This window comes from Cervus canadensis, chromosome 5 (genome assembly GCF_019320065.1).
Source record: "Cervus canadensis isolate Bull #8, Minnesota chromosome 5, ASM1932006v1, whole genome shotgun sequence".
Lineage (NCBI taxonomy): Eukaryota > Metazoa > Chordata > Mammalia > Artiodactyla > Cervidae > Cervus > Cervus canadensis.
Window position 1 is genome coordinate 94,597,390 of NC_057390.1, and position 19,212 is coordinate 94,616,601.

At 58.3% G+C, this 19,212-nt stretch overlaps 1 protein-coding gene across 1 annotated transcript in view; it reads left to right on the top strand.

Annotated features, from left to right (window-relative positions):
- Positions 1–7,452, top strand: part of PTPA (protein phosphatase 2 phosphatase activator) — a 33,984-nt gene extending 26,532 nt beyond the window's left edge. Inside the window, exons 9-10 of the mRNA XM_043469800.1 lie at positions 2,099–2,206; positions 6,027–7,452. Of these exons, the coding sequence (XP_043325735.1) occupies positions 2,099–2,206; positions 6,027–6,107 (189 nt within the window). The 3' untranslated portion in view covers positions 6,108–7,452. The remainder of the gene's footprint in view (positions 1–2,098; positions 2,207–6,026) is intronic.
- The last annotated feature ends 11,760 nt before the right edge of the window (positions 7,453–19,212 follow it).

Here is a 19,212-nt window from a genome sequence, read left to right on the forward strand (position 1 = left end):
CCCCCACCCCATCCCCCCTCAGTTACTGACAGAGGAACCATTTACAAAAGGCCGATTCTCTTGGGAGTGGAGAGGCAGGAACGCAGCGTCTGTGAGTAATTTCCTGCTCAATATGGCTGCTCTGACTCACACAATTCCCCTGGGGTCACTGCGGGACTGCAGCTCTCTTGCTCATTCTAGCTTTCTCTTCTCCCTTTGTGGCTAGAATGAGCTAATTTTTTTTTTTTTTTTCCGGTCTTCTCGACCCCATTCCTTTTTCCCCTCATCTGTTTTCCTTTCCAGAGTTGCAGAGGCACCTTCCAAAGGACTGAAGGGTGGGGGTGGCGGGGGTGGGGCAGCCCCTCTAGAGAAGCATCTTTGGCCTTTCCAGGGAGGGGGGCCAGGGCCTCTGGGGCCTTGGGGCTCAGGCCTCCCCCTGGCTCTGCCAGGATGCCAGAGAGGCCTTTTGGCTTGCCATCCCGTGCCCCTAGTGGGGAAGGCTGGCCCAGCAAGCAGAGCCTCTGGTTTCCCACGCCCCCTTGCTAGCCTTGGCCGAAGAGCCCTTGCTGAGCAGACTGTGACTGTGACAGAGGCCGGCAGGGTGCCTCCTGGGTGGTTTCTCACAGGGCTCAGTCCAGAGTGAGACTGGTTCTATAGCTCCAGTGATCCTGAGCTTCTCAGGGCCTGGAAGTGTGCAAGAGAGGGGCTGGAGCCTGGGCTCCTCTGGTGGGGCAGGGTGCCTGGGGGAGGGGCGGGGCCAGGGGAGGATGGGGTGGAGCTTGATGGAGTGGGGCTTGGGAACAAAGCTCCACGAGGCCGAGAGCTGGCACCTGCAGGCTGGGGGCTCCTGGCTGCCCTCCTGGAGGAGGGAGTCTTAGAGAGGAGGGGGACGTCTGGGTGAAGGGACCAGCCCAGGAGAAGCCCAATGGGGACCTTGGGCTGTGGCCTCACTGCTCAGGGAAGGAGCCCATTGTCCATGTTCCTGAACCTGGGGGTTGAGATAGGTTTTTGGGGGCACTTGGGCCAGGGAGGGAGATGACGGGTAAAACGGCAGCTTTTTCAACTTCGATCTTGCAGTTTTGTAAGAGTTGCCCTCACTGGGCGAGTGAGAGAGTGGGTCACCAGGCGAGTCCACAGCTGTGGGTGAGGACTTTGTGCTCGTGGGATCCGCACTCATGCCCAGTGTGGAGAGAGGGCTGAGGGACCCCCATCCATCCCTTCTCCCTAGAACAGCTCTCCACCAGCCCCGCCTCCACACACAGCCTCTTCTGGAACCTTCCACCTACTCGAGGTCCAAGTCTGCTTTCTCGCCAGCTCAGCCTTTACTTTTCAGACTCTCTTCTGAAGCCTGCGCTCAGAAGTGCTGAGCCCTGTCCCCCAGCATCAGCCGGGAAGGGGGCAGTGTGGAGGGGATTGTGAACTGCCTGTTAATAAATACAGACGTGCTGGCCTTGTGCTCTCTGAGGGGTGCACTCAGGCACACGTGCTTCCTCGTCTCAGTGCTGGTTTCTGAGATCATGGGGTCTCCATTGGGCCTGCTGCAGGATTTCTTCCAAGAGGAGGGCCTGGGACCATGCGGTCCTTGCTCCTGCCTGTCCCTTGCCGCTGGGGTTGCCATCCGTCCTCCACTCGGCTGGCAGGTCACGCTGGCTTTCTAAAGACCTTCTTCCCGCATCTGCTGCAGGTGGTCCGTGTTTTTCCCCCCTTTCTTCCTCCCTCCGCCTGCCATGAAGAGGGCAGTCAGGTGCTTGGGCTTGGTCCAGGCCCTCTCCCAAACCGACCCTTCCCTAGGCTCTTCCAGCTCTGCCTGTGGCAGGCCAGGAGAGACCCTGTATCTTGCACGTGTGTGTGTGTGTGTGTGTGTGTGCGTGTGGGCACATGCACACACGCGCTTGCCTGCACGACTGTCACCCCATAGGTGCATGCTGCCGCCTGGTCTTCATGAGAGTGTGTGTGCGTGTGTCTGTATATATGTCCGTGTGTGTTTGTATGCGTGCGTGTGTATGTATGTGCTTACATGTGTGTGTGTACACGTGTGTGCTGGAGCAGCCTTGTTGGAGGGGAGCAGGGGGTAGGCTCCAGGGCCCATCTCTTCAGCTTGTGAACTCTTCTTTTCCAGATGAAGACAGGCCCGTTTGCAGAGCACTCCAACCAGCTGTGGAACATCAGCGCCGTCCCCTCCTGGTCCAAAGTGAACCAGGGTCTCATCCGCATGTATAAGGCCGAGGTGAGCAGGGACTGGCTGGCACTCTCGGTTCTGGCCCCACCCCACTGTTCTGCTCTCCATCCAGCTCTGAGTTGTGTGCCAGCCCCTTCTGACACCTGAGGCCTCTGAATCTCTGTCTGTGGGATGGGCAGCCGGAAAAGCCCTGTGACTGAGGCCAGACCCTGCTGATCCAGGGTCTCTTCCCACTTGTCGGATGGCTGGAGGCCCTTCTCAGCTCTGTGTCCTGTGGGACGTGAAGAAGGAAACAGGCTTGGGAAGAGGCTCTGTCCTTTGGAGACATCATCCAGAGTGATGTTTCTCCCACTTTGGTGTGTCTGATGGCTGGGCAGGTGGGAGGTCTTGCGGGGAGGCCTGGGGCTGCATTTTTAATAATCGCTTCTGGGGCCCTCCCTGCTCTCGGGTCAGAGCAGCAGCAAGAGGTGTGGGCTTCCAGAGCTCCCCCTGCTGGGAGGCAGCCGCCCTCTCTCCTGCCCCCTCTGCTCGTCCTCCTTGGCACCCTTCTCCCAGCCAAGGACGTGACTTTTTCTCTGGCAAGTAGGGAGGAGACATTTCTTCCCACCCTGTCCTTTCGTCTAGCTCCTTCGACATCTTAGGCAGACCAGTCCTAGAACTGCTTGATCTTGACCCGGGAGGGCCTGGTGTGAAGTCCCTCACCCGGAGCAGTGGGTCCCAAACGCCCCTCTTTTCACCCTTCAGCTGGTGGTCTCACATGTTGCCCTGGAGGTGCTCCTCTCTTGATCCTTGGTCATCCCTCTCTGGGGAAGGGGGAGGTTGTCTATGTGGCCTCCTTACACCCAGAGCTCACTCAGGGCTGTCAGCAGAGGCAGAGGAGCAGGGAGGGCAGGGTGCAGGGCGCTGGGTGCGGCTGGGAGTACCAGTGCTTCCAGGGGCCTGGACCCCTCTGCGGCCCTGAAGGGGTTAAAGGCACTGGACTGACCAGGCCTGCCCCGCTCCCTCCCTTCCGCCCCCTCCCGCTGCGGTCCCCTTCCTCTGGACTTCACATCCTGTGTTTAGGTTCCAGCCCACATGCCTCTAATCTGAGAGGAGCCTTTGCTGGGGCTGGGCAGGCGCCCTCCACGCTGGCCCTTCTGCTGGAGAGCCCCCGGGGCAGTGTCCCCTGTGTGTTCTGTTGTTCTCGACCCCTCCCCACCCCAGTCCCACAGTGGGTGCTGAAGGGGTCTCCCCACCCCCACCCCCATAGGCTGGACTCTGTGGGGTCTTTCCTGCCTGGACTCTTAGATGCTGTCCTTCTGCAGGCTCTTACTTGAGTGACTAAACTTATCTTGACCTGGGCCCTGAAGGGCGGAACAGGAGGCCCTGCCTCCGGTCCCTACCTATGTCCAGAGGCAAAAGAACCCTGGCTGACAGGATGAGGGAGGAGCAGAGTAAGACCGCAGCCCTGATGGTGCCGCACAGACACGGCGGTCGAAGGTGGAGCCGTTGTCCATGTGTCTCTCCCTGTTGAACATAGGAGGTCAGCGACTGAAAGCTGCCCGCAGCTCAGGACCAGATAGAGGGAGCGCTGAGCAGATAACCCAGCGCCCTTCCTGAAACCCAGAAATTATGGCTCTGGGTGCACGCAGCCTGCCAGGCACTGTGTGGTGGCCGTGCCTTGGGAGGACAGCCCTGGCACTCGTGGCCTCATGAGTCCCTGTGCCCTGCAGCACCCGTTTCTAAGTTGCTAGCAGGTCACCCTTAGTCTGTGATCCCTGAGGCTGTGGAGTCACACGCTTCCTGAGCAGAGGAAAGCGAGGTAAGGACTCGCTCTTCCAAACGGGTTCCGGTCCTTGGGGACCTCCGAGGCCTGCCAGTTCTGAAGTGCAGATGGGGGTTAGCAGAGGCCAGAGCCCCAGCCAGAGTTGGCCGTGGGAGGGGAGCTGGTCCCCTGAGCTGCCACAAAGGCCTGTCGGGGCCTGGCGTCAGATTGGGCTCAACTGTCTGCACCTTCAAGCTACCTGTCTCGGCCTTTCTGAGCGGAAGAACCAGATGCTTCTTGGCCCTTGTGGGGGGTGGGCCTGTCTTTCCTAAGGGCTGGCCCCATGCTGGTGCTCTCTTTAGAAGGGTCTGTCAGGACCTGGGAGTCACTGGGAGCTGGGAGGGCTGCCCGCTGGCCTCAGCCCGGCTGAAGCAGTTGCTCTGTCCAGAGCACAGGTGTTGCCAGCACAGGTCAGTCCGGAGAAAAAGCCCGGCCCAAGGCGCCTCTGCTGTGACCCTGGAGCTCCTCTTGCTTTGCCCCAAGCAGCCTTTTGCCTTGAGCCCAGTTCCTCGCCTCCTCTGGCCCTGGGGAAGCTTGTCTGGGGGGTCCCTGAGGGTGGAGTGAACAGAACCCCTGCTCCAGTCCCCTAAGCCTCTTGGCTTTGTAACTTCTCAGGCCTGAAAGCTAGAAGCAGGTTGACCTTTGACCCTTTCTGGAATTCCAGGGCCCTGGGGGGCCCCCCTTTGACAAACTCCTACCACTTCCTCCATGACCTAAGCACAATGGCAGCTGCCTTTGCCTCTGGCCTGGATCTGCTGCTCCTCCCTGCCCAGGGGCCACCCCCAGCTGCCTGCCCCCCACTTTGTCTGCCCCAGGCCCAGGAGTCTGACTGTGGCCTGGAGCTCTGCTCCCTCACACAGCTTAGCTCCCTATCCTTCCATCCCCTTTCAGGCCTTGTGGACCATTCCCTACTCTGAGACACACACACACACACCCTGCTCTGACACACACGGACACCCCTCTGAAACACACACACACACACACAGAGCTGGCAAAGGCCCCCTCATCTCTCTGCTGCTGGCTCTTGAGGTCAGGGACCCCGGGCCAGCGCTGGCCTTTGTTCCTCTGAGGTAGCAGGAGGAGGGGACAGTAACAGGATGGGACCCTTGCCCTCTCTGAGGCCAGAATCCTATTCCAGCCCAGCCAGGAGGTGCACATCCTGCCTGCCTGTGCAGCCAGAGTTCTGAGAGGAGGCCCCCTCCCTCGCATGCGTGGGGCTGCTGCCTGTGCAGCGGGCTGGGGTGGGGGGTGGGGGCGGGCTCCTCCCTTCCAGGTCCAGAGGGCAGGCCCGGGGCCGTCTGCCTGGGGCCCAGGCTCTGCTGCTCCCGTCTCCCTTCCTCTGCCGCAGCCCTGGGCCGAGGCCCTGGCCCAACTGACTTCAGGGAGCCATCCCCCTGCCCAGTGTGCTTGTTCTCTGCCCTAGTACTGGGCTGCTGGGAACTGCCCTGTGGTGGGGGGAGCGGGGGGCTGTCAGCCGGTTCTTCCTGCCTCACTCTGAAGTGCCAGGATGCCGTTTTCAGCCTGGAGAACTGAAAAGTGGGAAAACGGGTCTGGGGCCCGTCTCAGCTGGTGTCCCAGGGTGTCCCCATGCCTCTTCTCCAGGGCGGGCCCTGGGCAAGGGGTCCCCGTGGTATGGAGGGTTCTTTTCCCCTCTGGGCCCCAGCTTGTCCCTTTGGGCCTAGTGGTGTCACTTGGCTGCCCCTCTTCTTGGCTGCTGCCTCGTGGGGTTGGGCTGCCTTCTCCCCCCATCTCCTCCCTCCCTCTCACTCTCCTGTCCTTACCAGGGCCTGGCCTGATTGTCATGGAGTTGGGGGGGCTTTGGGTGGGAAGGGCTGGTCAGGAACGGGTGGGAAGCTCTGTTCTTCCCCAAAGGCTTGGGGGCTGCTCTGGAGCCGGGTCACTTCCCGGGCCCTGGGCGGACACCTGCTGCAACCTCACTGCTCTGGGCCTCAGGAGCCGTCCGGGGGTCCGTCCGAGGGTCCGTCCAAGGCCTGAGCAGCTGGGCGGGCCTTGCCAGGGCACCACACAGCCCTCACCTGTCCTCTCTGCCCCATCTCCTCGCAGTGCCTGGAGAAGTTCCCCGTGATCCAGCACTTCAAGTTTGGGAGCCTGCTGCCCATCCATCCCGTCACGTCGTCGTGCTGAGAGTGGCCCATCCCGGCTGCTGCTCCCGTGCCTGCCCTCCCTGACTCCAGCTGCCGCCCCCTCCCCACCCCCTCCCCTTGTTCTTTCTGTTTGATGAGAGGCTGTTTACTGGGGTGGGTGGTGAGTGCGGGGCTGATGGAGGCTCAGGGCATAGGGCTGAAGGACCGAGGTTGGGACAAGTGACCAAAGTGTGGCCAGTTTCCCGACTTGCCCTGCGGTGGACGGGCAAGGTGAGGGGGCCAGCGCAGGGTCCCGGGCCCTGCTCCCGTCCTGGCCTCCCTCTCCTTCCATTCAGTCCCATCTGAGCCCAGGCCGACCCAGCCATCATGGGGTGGGGGGAGGTACTCTGCTGTGGCCATCACTTTCCCTTGCAGGTTGCCTTTTTAGGGGTTGGAGCAGCTGCTCCCCCCACGGGGTGGGGCAGTTTCCTAAGCCATGTTTGGGTGGGTGTCTGGGGGTCCTGAGGGCTGGAGGCTGAGGCTGGCAGCAGCCTGGAGTGGGGTTGGGAAGGGAGGAGTGTGGACTGTTCTGGCCAGTGACCCTCCCAGCCCCTCCTCATGCTGACCCCTGGCCTGTGTGGGCCCCTGGCCAGTGCCTCATCCTTGCTCTTCTGCTCTCTGGCTTTAGGGTGCCCTCTGGAGGGCCCTCAGGGCTTGCTCCCCAGGCTCTCCCTGGCTGGGAGCGGGTGGCAGAAACTGGAGGAGAGAGGGTGGGCCGGGGGCCGGTTGCCGCCAGGTAGCACCTGGGCTGCTCCCCGCATTCTCCTGTCCGGCTGCTCCTGCTCCCTCATTGCTGCTGCTTCTGCAAGCCTGTGACGCTGTTTCCCTGCCCCTCTCTCTGGGTGGTGGGTGAGTGGACGCAGGAGAGCTCCTCCGGGAGCTTGAGCTCCCTCGTCCTCCTGCCTCCCCGGACTCGCCCGCTGGGGCTCCAGGAGGAGCTGTGAAGAGGGGCAGGGGCAGGGCTGGGCCAGACTGGGGGGTGGAGGGGGTGCTAGCAACAGCTGGCCATCTCCAGAGTTTTCTTCTGCGGGGAGGGCTGCTCCCAGTTCTGACTCTCTGCTGCCCGTTCTCCGTTTCTGGGCCCACCCACCCTTCTGGGAAGGGGGAGCACCTGAGAAGCACAAATGAGGGGCTTGCCTTTGGGTCTGGGCCGATGGCCTGGGCACAGGCTGGGACAGGGGCTGCGAGAGTCACAGAAATAGTTTCCTAGGAGAGGCTCAGCTCCTGCCTCCCCCACCGGGCCCACACCACCGCCTTCCTGGCTCCTCCTTCCCTGCGCCCCCCGGGCCCCCCCAGCCATGGCGCCTTCATTGCTGTTCAGATTAAAGCCTCTGTTTTGCACCTGTCACCTGTGTGAGGTGTGTCTTTTCAAGCCACATGCTTTTTCTCTCCACACGGCAGTCTGTCCCTCCATGAAGTCCCCTTCCCTCAGGCCAAGGAGTCTAGGGCTTGAGCTGTTTCAGCTGGGGTCTGGGGGGCCTGAGCAGGCTGAAAGCTGAGCCCTGGGTTCAAATCCTGGTTGTTGCCATGCCCAGCTACAAGGTCTTAGGTAAATTACTGATTCTTTCTGATCCTCAGCTTCCTCATCTATAAAAGGGATACTCACAGGGTGATTGCGAGGAGCCAGTGTGGGGTGTGAAATTCTCAGCACAGGGCCTGGCATGCAGCAAACGCTCTGCGGTCACTGTGGCTGTTCCTGAGTCCCTGGGTCAGCCCTGAACTGGCCCGAGCAGTCATTGGACTGGGCCTGACTGACTGTGAACCGGGCCCCTGCAGTTTTTGAGGGGATACCCTCTGTGCTGTCTCCACTCCTTGTGTCCATGTCCTGCTGGAGTTGGGAGTCTGGGTTGGGCTGCTGTGCCCTAGACTTGGCTTCTGTCTTCAGACGAACCTCCTCCGAAAACAAGAGCCCTTGGCCTCTGGCCCAGCCTCGGGGGGAGGCCTCGCACAGGGCAAGGAGAGCCTGGTGGCCAAGAGCCCTGCTTTTGGAGTCAGACTGATGTGAGTTCAACCCAAAGCCCGCGCCACTTGGTGGCTTGGAGACCCTGATAGTTGACTTCATGTCTGAGCCTCTGATCAGAAAAAGGAGCAAAGTAATACTTAGGTTTCTGGGATTCATTCGTTTCACAATTAGTGGCCGTACACTCCTCATTCTAATGTTGATGACAGTAAATCCAAAAATACCAAGATGTTAGGTGGTGGTGCGTTGCTATAAAGAAAAGGAGAGCAGTTAACTAGAGAGGGTCAGCGAGGGGGCAGTTTACTTGAGCTACCAGGGTCAGGAATGACCTGAGCTGAGACCCCAAAGAGGAGAAGGATCTGCTGGCAAAGGCAGGGGAGCAGCAGAGGTGGCGGAGCCCCTCTGGGGAGGGGTGGAGGGAGGGGAGGGGAGGGGGAGGAGGCCAGGCTGGGGGGCTGCAGTGGGGCGGCACTTGTGAGCTCTGTCAGTGTTCGCAGTCAGGGGCGGGGCTTGGAGTAGTCTGGAAAGCTGTGGAGGGTCTTGCACCTGGAAAGGGCCTGGGGTATGGGCGGAGGTGACCCAGTCTGCGAGGCTGGTGGCCTGGATTAGGGTTCAGGGTGGAGGTGGTAAGTGGTCTGGTTTAGGCTGTGTTCAGAGTATCACCAACAGGAAGAAGGTGCAAGGAGGAAAAGAGGAGCCAAGAAGACCCCCGCTTCCTGGGACGTGCAGCTTGATGCCACTTCCTCAGGTCAGGGCAGAGCGAAGTGAGGATCTGCTGTTGGGGGTGGCAGAGGCTGTCAGCTGCCAAGAGGAGGTGTGGGCAGGCAGCTGGGCTGCTGGAGCCGATCAGGGCCAGGTCAGCGAGTGATGGGTCCCAGGCTCCCGGCTCACCGGAAGCTGGGGGTGAAGGAGAGAAGGGGCTGACTTTGGGCAGACTTGCGGGGGAGCTGCGGCAGACCTCAAGGTCAAGGCCCTGGAGGAGGTGGTGACCTGCTGGACATGTGACTTAAGGTCAGAGAAGGGGCTGTCCTTACCAAGGGCTGCTCCAGCTGAGGGGGTGGGGAGAGCACAGGCTGGGGGGCAGGGAGGGGGCACAGAACGCACACGTGCAGGTGGGCCAGATGCTCACAATGAGGCTTGATGGGCTTGTGGAAGCCCGGAGTGCCCCCTCCCCCGCAAGCCCCCCAGTCCAGAAGGAGGGGTGTGCATCAGGGCCTCACTCTTGAGAGCTTACCTCCCCTTTTTTGTTGAGAAGTGAGCAGAGACTGGGTGGGTGTGTAGGTGGGCGGGGGCTTGAGATCAGGGAAGGCTTTGGGGTGGGGGACGTTCAGGCCGGCTTGCAGGCTACCGTGTCCGTGTCCACCGTATGCTGGGAATGACCCAGGAGAGGCGAGAAGGTGGCGATGCTGGTGGGAGAGGCCAAGTGATGCGAGCAGGCCTTGGAGGAGGCATTGGGCTGCCTGTCCTTTCTGACAGAGGGGCGTCCACTGGACGGATCTTATGGGAATTACTCCGGGCTTGGAGATGTGAGGCAAGGCCATCAACTGCCCCTGGGGTGGGGAAAGGCAGGATGTGGGCCAGGACTTGGGGCCGGGTGGGAAGCCCAACAGGACCGGGAAGAGGGAACCTGGAGAGGGTCTGTGCCTCCCACCCACTCGGTGTTCAGTGAAGGATGGACCGCTGTCACTGGGTCCCGGGGAATCTGAGAGCTGGCCGCAAAGCTGGAGGGGCGGGGGTGTTGGCTTCCCACCGCCCTGCGCCAGCGGGGCCCCAGAGCACAGGGGGGGCCATATATATATATATATATATATATGTTAAAATAGCTAGTGGACCAGCAGTGGAGGAAGGGGGATAAAGGAGTCGGGGGAGCTCAGGGATGGCTCTGGGGAGGTGGTGATGTTTCAGCCGGGCCTTGAACGTGGGCATGCACAGACGGAGGGCATTCTGGTGGGGCCCTGCTGTGCGCTGAGGTGTGGCAGTTGGGGAGTGCTGCTCGTTTCTGGCTCGAAGGGGCCAAGGCTGGAGCCACGCTCAGGGGACATGAGAGCGAAGAGGTTTTTTTCTAGGAGGAAAAGCCCAGGCAGGAGTTGGGTAGGAGGAGAACAAAGGTGAAGGTTTCTTGTACCCAAGCCCGGCAACATGTTTTTCCTGAATCCAAAAATTACTAAGTTTATGCATACTCCATCCAAGGCATTTGGGGGAATGCAGAGATGAAAAGGTGAGTGTCCAGCTTTCAAGAAACTTCTGAGTGGGAGGAATAAGAGCTAGTGGAGGGACTTCCCTGGTGGTCCAGTAGTTAAGAATCTGCCTTACAATGTGGGGGACTTGGATTCAATTCCTGGTTGGGAACTAAGATCTCCCATGCCTGGGGCAACTAAATCCGCCTGTGCAGGCACGGGCAGCAACCAGAAGACCAAACACCGCAGCAAAAGATCCCACAAGCCGTGACTAAGACCCCATGCAGCCAAAAAAAAAAAAAACCCATATATATATATGTTAAAATAGCTAGTGGACCAGCAGTGGAGGAAGGGGGATAAAGGAGTCGGGGGAGCTCAGGGATGGCTCTGGGGAGGTGGTGATGTTTCAGCCGGGCCTTGAACGTGGGCATGCACAGATGGAGGGCATTCTGGTGGGGCCCTGCTGTGCGCTGAGGTGTGGCAGTTGGGCAGTGCTGGAAAGGCAGGTGGGGAAGGCCCCTGGGGGCTCCAAGTTACCTCTGCGAGGCTCCCAAAGCCCTGTATACATCCTCAAGACGCACAACACCACTGCGTTTAATTATCTGCAAGATGTACGGTTACTGTCTGTTTTCTCCACTAGAAGATGAGCCACAGGATGACAGGGACCAGCTTGGGCTGGATCCCATTGCCGGTAAAGACTAGCACATGGCAGGTAGTGGTAAACCCCAGGGCAGTGACCACAGAGGGGGTGTAGTGGGCACCTGTGTGTGTGTGGAGATGGAGAGAAAGAAACCTATGACCCAGATTGCCCCCTGGGATTTGGGAAATGGGGGGCAGCTGTCCATGTGCAGGGTTGGAAGCTGGCGCTGGTGCCAGGGCTGGGGGGTGGTGAAGGAGACGTGCAAGGTCCTGTGAAGGCCGGAGAGACGCCCTGGGCTGGGAGGGGAAGGTTGGGGTGGGATTTGGTGCCAAGGGAGAAGGTGGGGTTCTTGAGGACCCTGGGCACACCCAGGGGAGGGAGCAGGACTGGGTCAGGCCTGCAGAGTTTGGGGAGCTCTGTGGGGTAGACCTGCTGGACCTGGCTGATGGGGAGGCTGTCGGGGCTGCTGAGACCTTGTCCCCAGTGGGGAGAGGAGTCAGGCTGCAGGGTTTTCCAGGTTCCCCCGCCACGCACCCTGGCCCCCTGCCCTGCCTGTGCTCCAGCCTCAGGCTCCCTTCCCACCCCGTCTCTCTGGGTACCAGCGACCCTGGCCTCCTCTCAGCTTCTCAGACTCTCGGGGCCACTGGATAGTTAGGGTTCGGCTCCTTCCCCAGAACTCTTTCCCCCGCTGGGAGCCCCTGGCCCTTCTTCAGGGCTCAGCAGAGGCCTCACTTCCTCTGAGATCCTCACCTCGCGCCCCCAGACCAGGCAGGTGTCCTGGGCGTGCTTGTGTGACCGCCCACCGGTCCCTGTTCTGAGCGCTCCCCACACAGGCTGCCTATGTCTGTGCCGCTGCCCCAGGGTCTTTGAGGGGACTTGCGGGGGCAGCCACCTAGTTGGAAGTTGGGTTGGTAGGGGGCTGTTTGCTTTGCAGACACAGCTTCTCTACTTGGTGTTCCTTGGGGTTCCTGAGGCCCACCCCGTAAGCTCAGGGCTCATCAGCCCTCCCTGCTCCCTGCCCCTTGCCATGGGTCTGGTCTCCCACCGTCCCTAGGAGGGTGCTGGACAGTGCAGACACTGGAGGCACAGAAGTGGGCCAGATTGCCCAGGAGAATCGGGAGGGAGGAGAGGAAGCTGGGCACCCAGCCTGCAGACAGGGAGACACTGCTGAGGTGGAGGGGGTCCTGAAGCCAGCCGGCCAGCGCTGGAGCTGGGGTGTGCGAGGGACCTCAGAGAGCAGTTCCAAGGCACAAAGACCAAGGCAGAAGTGCAGTGGGCGACCCTGGGGAAACTGAGTGCCCCCGCAGGCCGAGCACCAGAGTCACGGGTAGAGGGGAGCTGGAGAGGCTGACTTGTGTTGGTTCATTCATCCAGCAAACATCGCCAGAGCCCACTCGGCTCCAAGACCTGTGCTGAGTGCTGGGGTGCTACAGTGAACAAGACAGACAGCTCCCCTCAACCCCTCACCTTCCACCACTCCTCCGAGAGCCTGTTCTAGCATGACTTCTCCTAATGGAACACTGGACATATCCTGGGTGTCCAGCAGTGGGGGATTGTTAGAGGCTGGATGAGCAACCATACAACGGGCCATCGGACGATGCCTCTTCATGTATTCTTCTAGAAAGATGCTTCCGACCTGTTGTGAAGCAGGGAAGGTAGCTAAAACAACTGCTTGTTTGCTGTTTAGCTGCTAACTCATGTCCAACTCTTAGCGACCCCGTGGACAGTAGCTGCTCCTGCCCAAGCTCCTCTGTCCATGGGATTTCCCAGGCAAGAATACTGGAATGGGTTACCATTTCCATCTCCAGGGGATCTTCCCAACCCAGGGATTGAAACTGCATCTCCTGCATTGGCTTGTGGATTCTTTACCGCTGGAGGAAAGTACAACTCCTTTTTGTAAAAAAGCGAAAAATCTATATTTTTGATCAGTCTGTCCCTCTGTTTGTCCATGTACATGGACTAAGGACCAGAAGGCTGTTTCTCTGGATAGTAATGTGCTTATTGCTGAGTGGTGGGGGTGTGAGGATTTTGGGAAACTCTGCATCACTATTTCTGCCTCCAAAAGATGGTTATGAAAGTGTTAAACATCATTACTGAACTCACAAAAAGAAAAAAGCAAATGATTATGGGGAACTTTTAACTTTGCTTTTTGTTGTTCCTATTTGATTTTTAAATCATTCTATAATGTCCACAGGCATTTCTATAATATCCAAAGGCATGGGCTTCCCAGGTAGCACAGTAATAAAGAATCTGTCTGCAAATGCAGGAGATGCAAGAGGCATAGGTTCAATCCCTGGGTCGGGAAGATCCCCCTTGGGGTAGGAAATGGCAATTTAGTCCAGTATTCTTGCCTGGAAAATCTCATGTACAGACTACAGTCCATGGGGTCACAAAGAGTAGGACATGACTCACACACACACACACACACACACACACACACACGTGCATAATATCCACATGTCATTTTTTAGAATTAAAAAAACTTTCCCCCTAAAGAGCCTTGGAGTCTGGTGTACTTCTGACAGCGAGGTAGGTGGGAGAGAGGTGGGGAGGGAAGACTTGCTCAGATCTGTCAGGAGAAAAGACGTATGTTCTAGCAGAGTCTCTCTGAGAGGGAGGCGGGCAGGTGGGCTGGAGGCTTCCGGGAGTAGTGTACTGGGGGACTAAGTCTTTTCAGTTATGTCTAACTCTCTGCGACCCCATGGACTCTAGCCCGTCAGGGACCAGTGACGAGAACTCCTGCAGGCTGGACCAGCCAGGGAGGCAGCTGGGATTCCTCCTGGAGCCTTTGGGCGGGGGGGAGTTGAGGGGAGCTTGTGGCCCCCTGGTTGGCACCTGCAGGATGACAGCAAGTAAAGCCTGCGTATAGAAACTAATGCTAGAGTCAAGTGTACTTTCCCCTGCCTGCGACCTGCGTTAGGGCTGGCAGTGGTCGCAGTTACAAACCAAGGGACCAATGGGATGAATGGTTCCGTTCTTCCCAGAGCTTTCAATACTGTGGAGGCTGGTTTTCCAAGTCCCAGCAAAGGGGCAGAGCCTCAAGGTAGCAGCCTCCACTGAGCAGGGGACGTTGAGGGCCCCATGTCCAACACCAGGTATGTTGGGGACAGTACCAGGGCTCTTAGGGTGTGTGATGGTGGGAAGGACCTGGGAACCAAGCAAGCCTGTGTGACCTTGAATAGGGGTCTTCACTGCTCTGAACCTCTCAGTTTTCCTACGTGTGCGTGTGGATGGCAGTCCAGAGCCCCGAGGCTGGGGTGGCATTCACAGCGCCCAGCATGTAGTCAACTCCCCACGAGCAGAAAGAAGCGGGGGCTTCATCCCCTCCCACTGGGCCGTGGGCTGTGTCCCGGGCTGGTCTCCATCTGCTGTTCCTGGGCTTCTGCAGCTGGATTTTCGCTGACCTCTACATAGACTTCCTGGCCTGCCGGTCCCTTTCCCCTCCTTATATGCTTGGGACTATGCTGGAGCTTCCCTGGTGGCTCAGTCGGTAAGGAGTCCACCTGCAACGCAGGAGATCCGGGTTCAATCCCTGTGTCAGGAAGATATCCCCAGAGAAGGGAATGGCAACCCACTCCAGTGTTCTTTCCTGGAGAATCCCAGGGACAGAGGAGCCTGGCGGGCTATGGTCCATGGGATTGCAAAGAGTTGGACACGACTGAGTGCACATTCACAGCATGTGGACGTTCTAACCCTTGAGCTCCAGTGTGGCCTTTAGTTTCTCACGGATGTTTCAGGACGATACAAGAGGGCCTGTGGTGGGTGATGGCAGCATAGAGGATGGGAGGGAGGCAGGGAGGCTTCCCTGCAGGCTGATCAGGCCCCCTAGCAGCGAGAACCCCTGGGGAGGCTCTGAAGTGTGGCTTGGGCCTGGTGGTCCCACTGCTGACTGCCGACCCCGGACCTGAACTCCAGCCTGGATCACACTGGCCTGGTGAGTCCTCCTGGCTGAACAATCTCCTTTAGGGGCTGTTCCTGCCCCACTCCATACACATTCCTACACGCCCCCCCACCCCCACACAGCTTATCCTCATTTGCCACTGCTGCTCCAGGCCCCAGAAGCCACATGCACCCTAACCCCTGCCGATGTCCTCCGAGGGACCTCAGAGCTGGTGGCTCCTGAGCCTGGCCTGTGTGTCTGACCCTGGGTGAAGTGCCTGAAAGCACGTCTTACCTCATCCTCACTATGGGCCAACTATGTACCCATTTCTTGGAGGAGTAAATCAAGGCCCAAGCGGGTCAAGGTACTGGCTGGATGGGGCAGCGCTGAGTCTCTCTTTCCTGTCGAAGCTCCTGCTCCAGGAGCCTCTCCTGGACTGAGGCCTCAGGGTGGCCATGGCTGCCTTGTGCTACGCTCACTCAGTCGGCCTGAGAGCCCCCCTCCTCCTCCTGCTTTCGAGCTCATCTCTCCAGGGTCAGCCCTGTCTGGGAGGCACCTTCTCCCAGAACCCTGCTTCCTTCTGGGAGGCAGGGCTGGTCCACACAAAGACAACGAAGAGGCGGATAGCAAGGTCGGTAATGACAGTGCTGGCGGGCAGCCACGTGTCATCTTGCAAGATGTGCTTACATGTGCCTTCACGGAGCGCCCTCAGCGATCCCGGAAACTGGCATCACTTTCACATTTTAGGGATGATGAAACGGGCTTGGAGGATTTTAGATGCGGCGCAAGGTCTCTGGCTCCTCCTGGGGAATCGGAGGGGAAGTGGGCTTGTCTGATGCGGGTCCTGTGTTGGTGAGCAGGACAAGACACTTCAGATGGGCAAGAGGAGGATTCTCTACAGCCCTGGAAACTGCTGGTGGCCGCTGGCTCCTGCTTCTCCCCCAGGCCCACGCAGCCTGTCTCTGTGGACAGCACCACCCATCTGACCCCCAATCCAGGCATTAGCCTGTCTTTCTTCCATTCCCCAAATCCAACCCATGAGCAGGTCCAACGGGATCCATCCAAGTGAAAGTAAAAGTGTTATTTGCTCAGTTGTGTCCGATTCTTTGCGACCCCATGGACTGTATAGCCCACCAGGCTCCTCTGTCCATGGGATTCTCCAGGCAAGAATACTGGAGTGGGTAGCCATTCCCTTCTCCAGGGGATCTTTCCAACCCAGAGATCGAACCTGGGTCTCCCGCATTACAGGCAGATTCTTTACCATTGGAGTCACTAGGGAAGCCTGGGTCCATCCAAATTACAACCCAGCTCTGCCCACTTCTCCCTGATCTGCACTGCGGCCACCTTGGTGTCAGTTGCTGTCAGCTCTCGGCAGGCCCCTATTCTATCCTCCTCTCTGGTTTCACTCTGCCCTCTGAACCTGGCTTCGACACTGAGCTGATCACAGGTGAGTCCCATTGTATTCCACCAGTGGCTTCTCACTCCTAACAGGAAACTCACACTCTGATCTGACCCCTCTGACCCTCTCCATTTTCCTCCTACTTCCTGTGCTCCCTCCCTGGCCCTCTAAGATGCCAAACTCACTCCTGCCCCAGGGTGAATTACTCCTTCCACCGACCACCAGGCTGATGTGCTGAGTTCTGACCAGAGCTTGGATCTAGGCACCTCCCCTCCCACAGGACTCACCTCAATCTCCAGCAGAGGGGTGACCCCTCCCTCTCCCTAAGGATCTCAGTCCCTGGATAGAGGGTAGGTAAGAGGCCCGCCTCCTCCTAGTCACAGTCTCTGGTTGGTTTCTAGACGGGTCGTGGTGCTTCCAACCCAGGGTAACAAGGGCTGTCACCATGCCCTGTGGCGCTGCTGGGCACGTAGCCTGACCCCAACCTCCCTGTCTGTTCCCAGGGTGAAGGGGAGCAGTGGTCACATGGAGGGGGGGATGCCAGGCAGGGCCGGGGGCCAGAGATAGGGGAGTCAGGGGCAGGGAACCTGTTCCAGGGAGGGAAGGAGGTACCGGGAGGCAGGATGGCAAGGGAATTGAAATTCCAAGCCCTCGGCTCATGCTTCATTGTCCCATCACATTTCACTTACAAAACGCAGATTCAAAGTCAAAATGATTACGGATTTCAGGACAGCATAAATGTTAAGCCCCATCAAGACAGCAGGGCGTGAAATCCCAGGCCTGGAGTCTTTTGAACGTGGGGCCCTGGTGGTGACTGTACTGGTCATGTGCCGGTGGAGCTGGCCCTGGCTGGTGGCCCTCTTGCTCACGCCCCAGAGAAAACCCAAGAAAAGGCCAAGAAGAAACAGGAAATGCCAAGAGACAGTGAGTGAGCCCTGGTGACATCATGTGAGCCTCTGGGTCCAGCTGTGCCTGGAGCTAAAACACCACGGACTTTCCAGTTCCTGAGCCAATGAAGTTCTTTTTTGCTTCAGTCAGCTTCGATTGAGTTTCTGAGGCCTGAATAAGGGGGGACCTGCCGAGGAGAGGATCCAGGCCTGGGAATCTGGACACCTGGACTCCTTGCTTGGCTTAAAGCGTTTTGGAACTGTCCATTCATCCAAATGGTTGGATGGCATCACTGACTCAGTGGACGTAAGTTTGAGCAAACTCCTGGAGATAGTGAAGGACAGGGAAGCCTAGCGTGCTGCAGTTCACGGGGTCGCAAAAGAGTCAGACATGACTTGGTGACTGAACAACACGATCCATCCAAAATGTCTTGTGAGTCACGCAGAGATCTGACTGCCCCCTCCCCAAGTGGACCTATCCTGTTCTTGGCCAGGTCCTTTATCTGAGTTAGACTGCCCGTTCTTTGTCCCAACAAAGGGAAGCTTTATTCCTCAGCCTTCCAACCTTCCTCAGGCTGGTTGATGTGGGTGTCAAAGGAGACCTTCAAGTTCCCCCCTGGGCTGGGGGATGTATGTGTGTGTGTGTGGCCTAGAGGGTGGCTGGGAGCCAGGGAAGGAAAGTGAGAAAGGCTCTAGGGAGTGTTTAAGAAACATCAGAAAATGACTGGGTGGGGGGGTAGAGTTGGGGAGGAGTTAGAGACTCAGGGGGCTGGGAGTGGGGAAGGGGTTGATTGGGGGAGGGTGGGCAAATCATCGCTCACCCACTGTTTTTCCTTTAACCCACTCCCTGAATCCATCCCTTCATTCATTCCATCGCCAAGCCTACATCCTGAATGAAATCGTTAAACCCGCACCAAGTGAATGTTGACTGTCAGGCATAGCCAGGCCTCGAAGTTACCCAGACACCTCACTGGAGATTAACCTTTTTGAAGACACGAGTGCCAATTTGTGGAAAGACCCAAAAAATCCACCAGAGTTTTAACTCCCCTTCTGCAGTCCCAGCAGTCCCAGCAGTGAAAAGATCTCTTCTTACTTCTTAGGTCATCAGTTTTGTTCAACAGGAGAAAGTCAGTAGAAAAAGTGTCCTGCGTTTTGCAGAGGGTGTGTATTATCTGAGCAGAGCTGACAAGTGGCGATATCGCGACTCTGGTTTATTGGGCGCTGGCTGTATGGCAGGCGCGGGGCTGTAGAAGGCTCATGGCATAGGTGGGTGCTCATGAGCATCCTCATTGTGCAGACAAGGGTTTGGAGACTTGGAAAAGGGCTGCGAAGGGCCTAGTGTCACCTAGAAAGTGGCAGAGCCCCGTGTGTAACCAGGTCAGTGTGGCTCCGGTGGCTGAACTTGGAACGACAAGTCCCACCTTTGGACACGCCCCCTCGTGGGGAGGTGGCCCCAGGAAGTCCTCTGGTGGTTGGTCTCTGCGTGATGGCCCACACTGTCTCATCTGATACTAATACTTCCAGGGAGGGGATGTCTCACAGCGAACTGGTGTATTGCCCTAGGACAGCCCTCCCACCCTCCTCCATCCATTGGAAAGAAGGACAAAGCTTGGATTGGCCTGGAGCCTCCGCCTCTCCAGCGTCACCAGGGGAACTGGTTGGGACAGCTGCCCCAGACTGTTGTTATACTGGTTTATCCCCTCCTTCAGTCCCCATCAGCAACCCCCTCCCCACCATTGCCCTGGGGGAAGGCAGGAAATTTCTATAACACCAATAATCACTACCATTTCTTGAGTGCTTGCTGTGTGCCGGGCATTCCAAGAAGCCCCTTCTTGGGTGATAACTGAATCCTCCCGTCCCTGCCTTCCTCTTCGGTCCCACTTCCTGACACTCTGCCCATTGCCCTCTGCCTCTTGAGAGCCATCTTCCAGTTCCAACATGCCAATGAGTTCCTGTGTTTAGTCCTTCTGCCTGGAATGCTCTTCCCCCATTGTTCACCCAGCCAGTGTGGTAGAGATCTCCAGGGCTCACCCATCTGCACTTCAGTTCTCTTTCCTGGGCCCCTTGCAGTTAGGCGGGGTCAAGGGGCTAATTCTGGCCAATGGTCTGTGCGTGTTAAATGAGGAGAATTCCTTCCCTTGCAGAATAATCCAACTCCTGAAT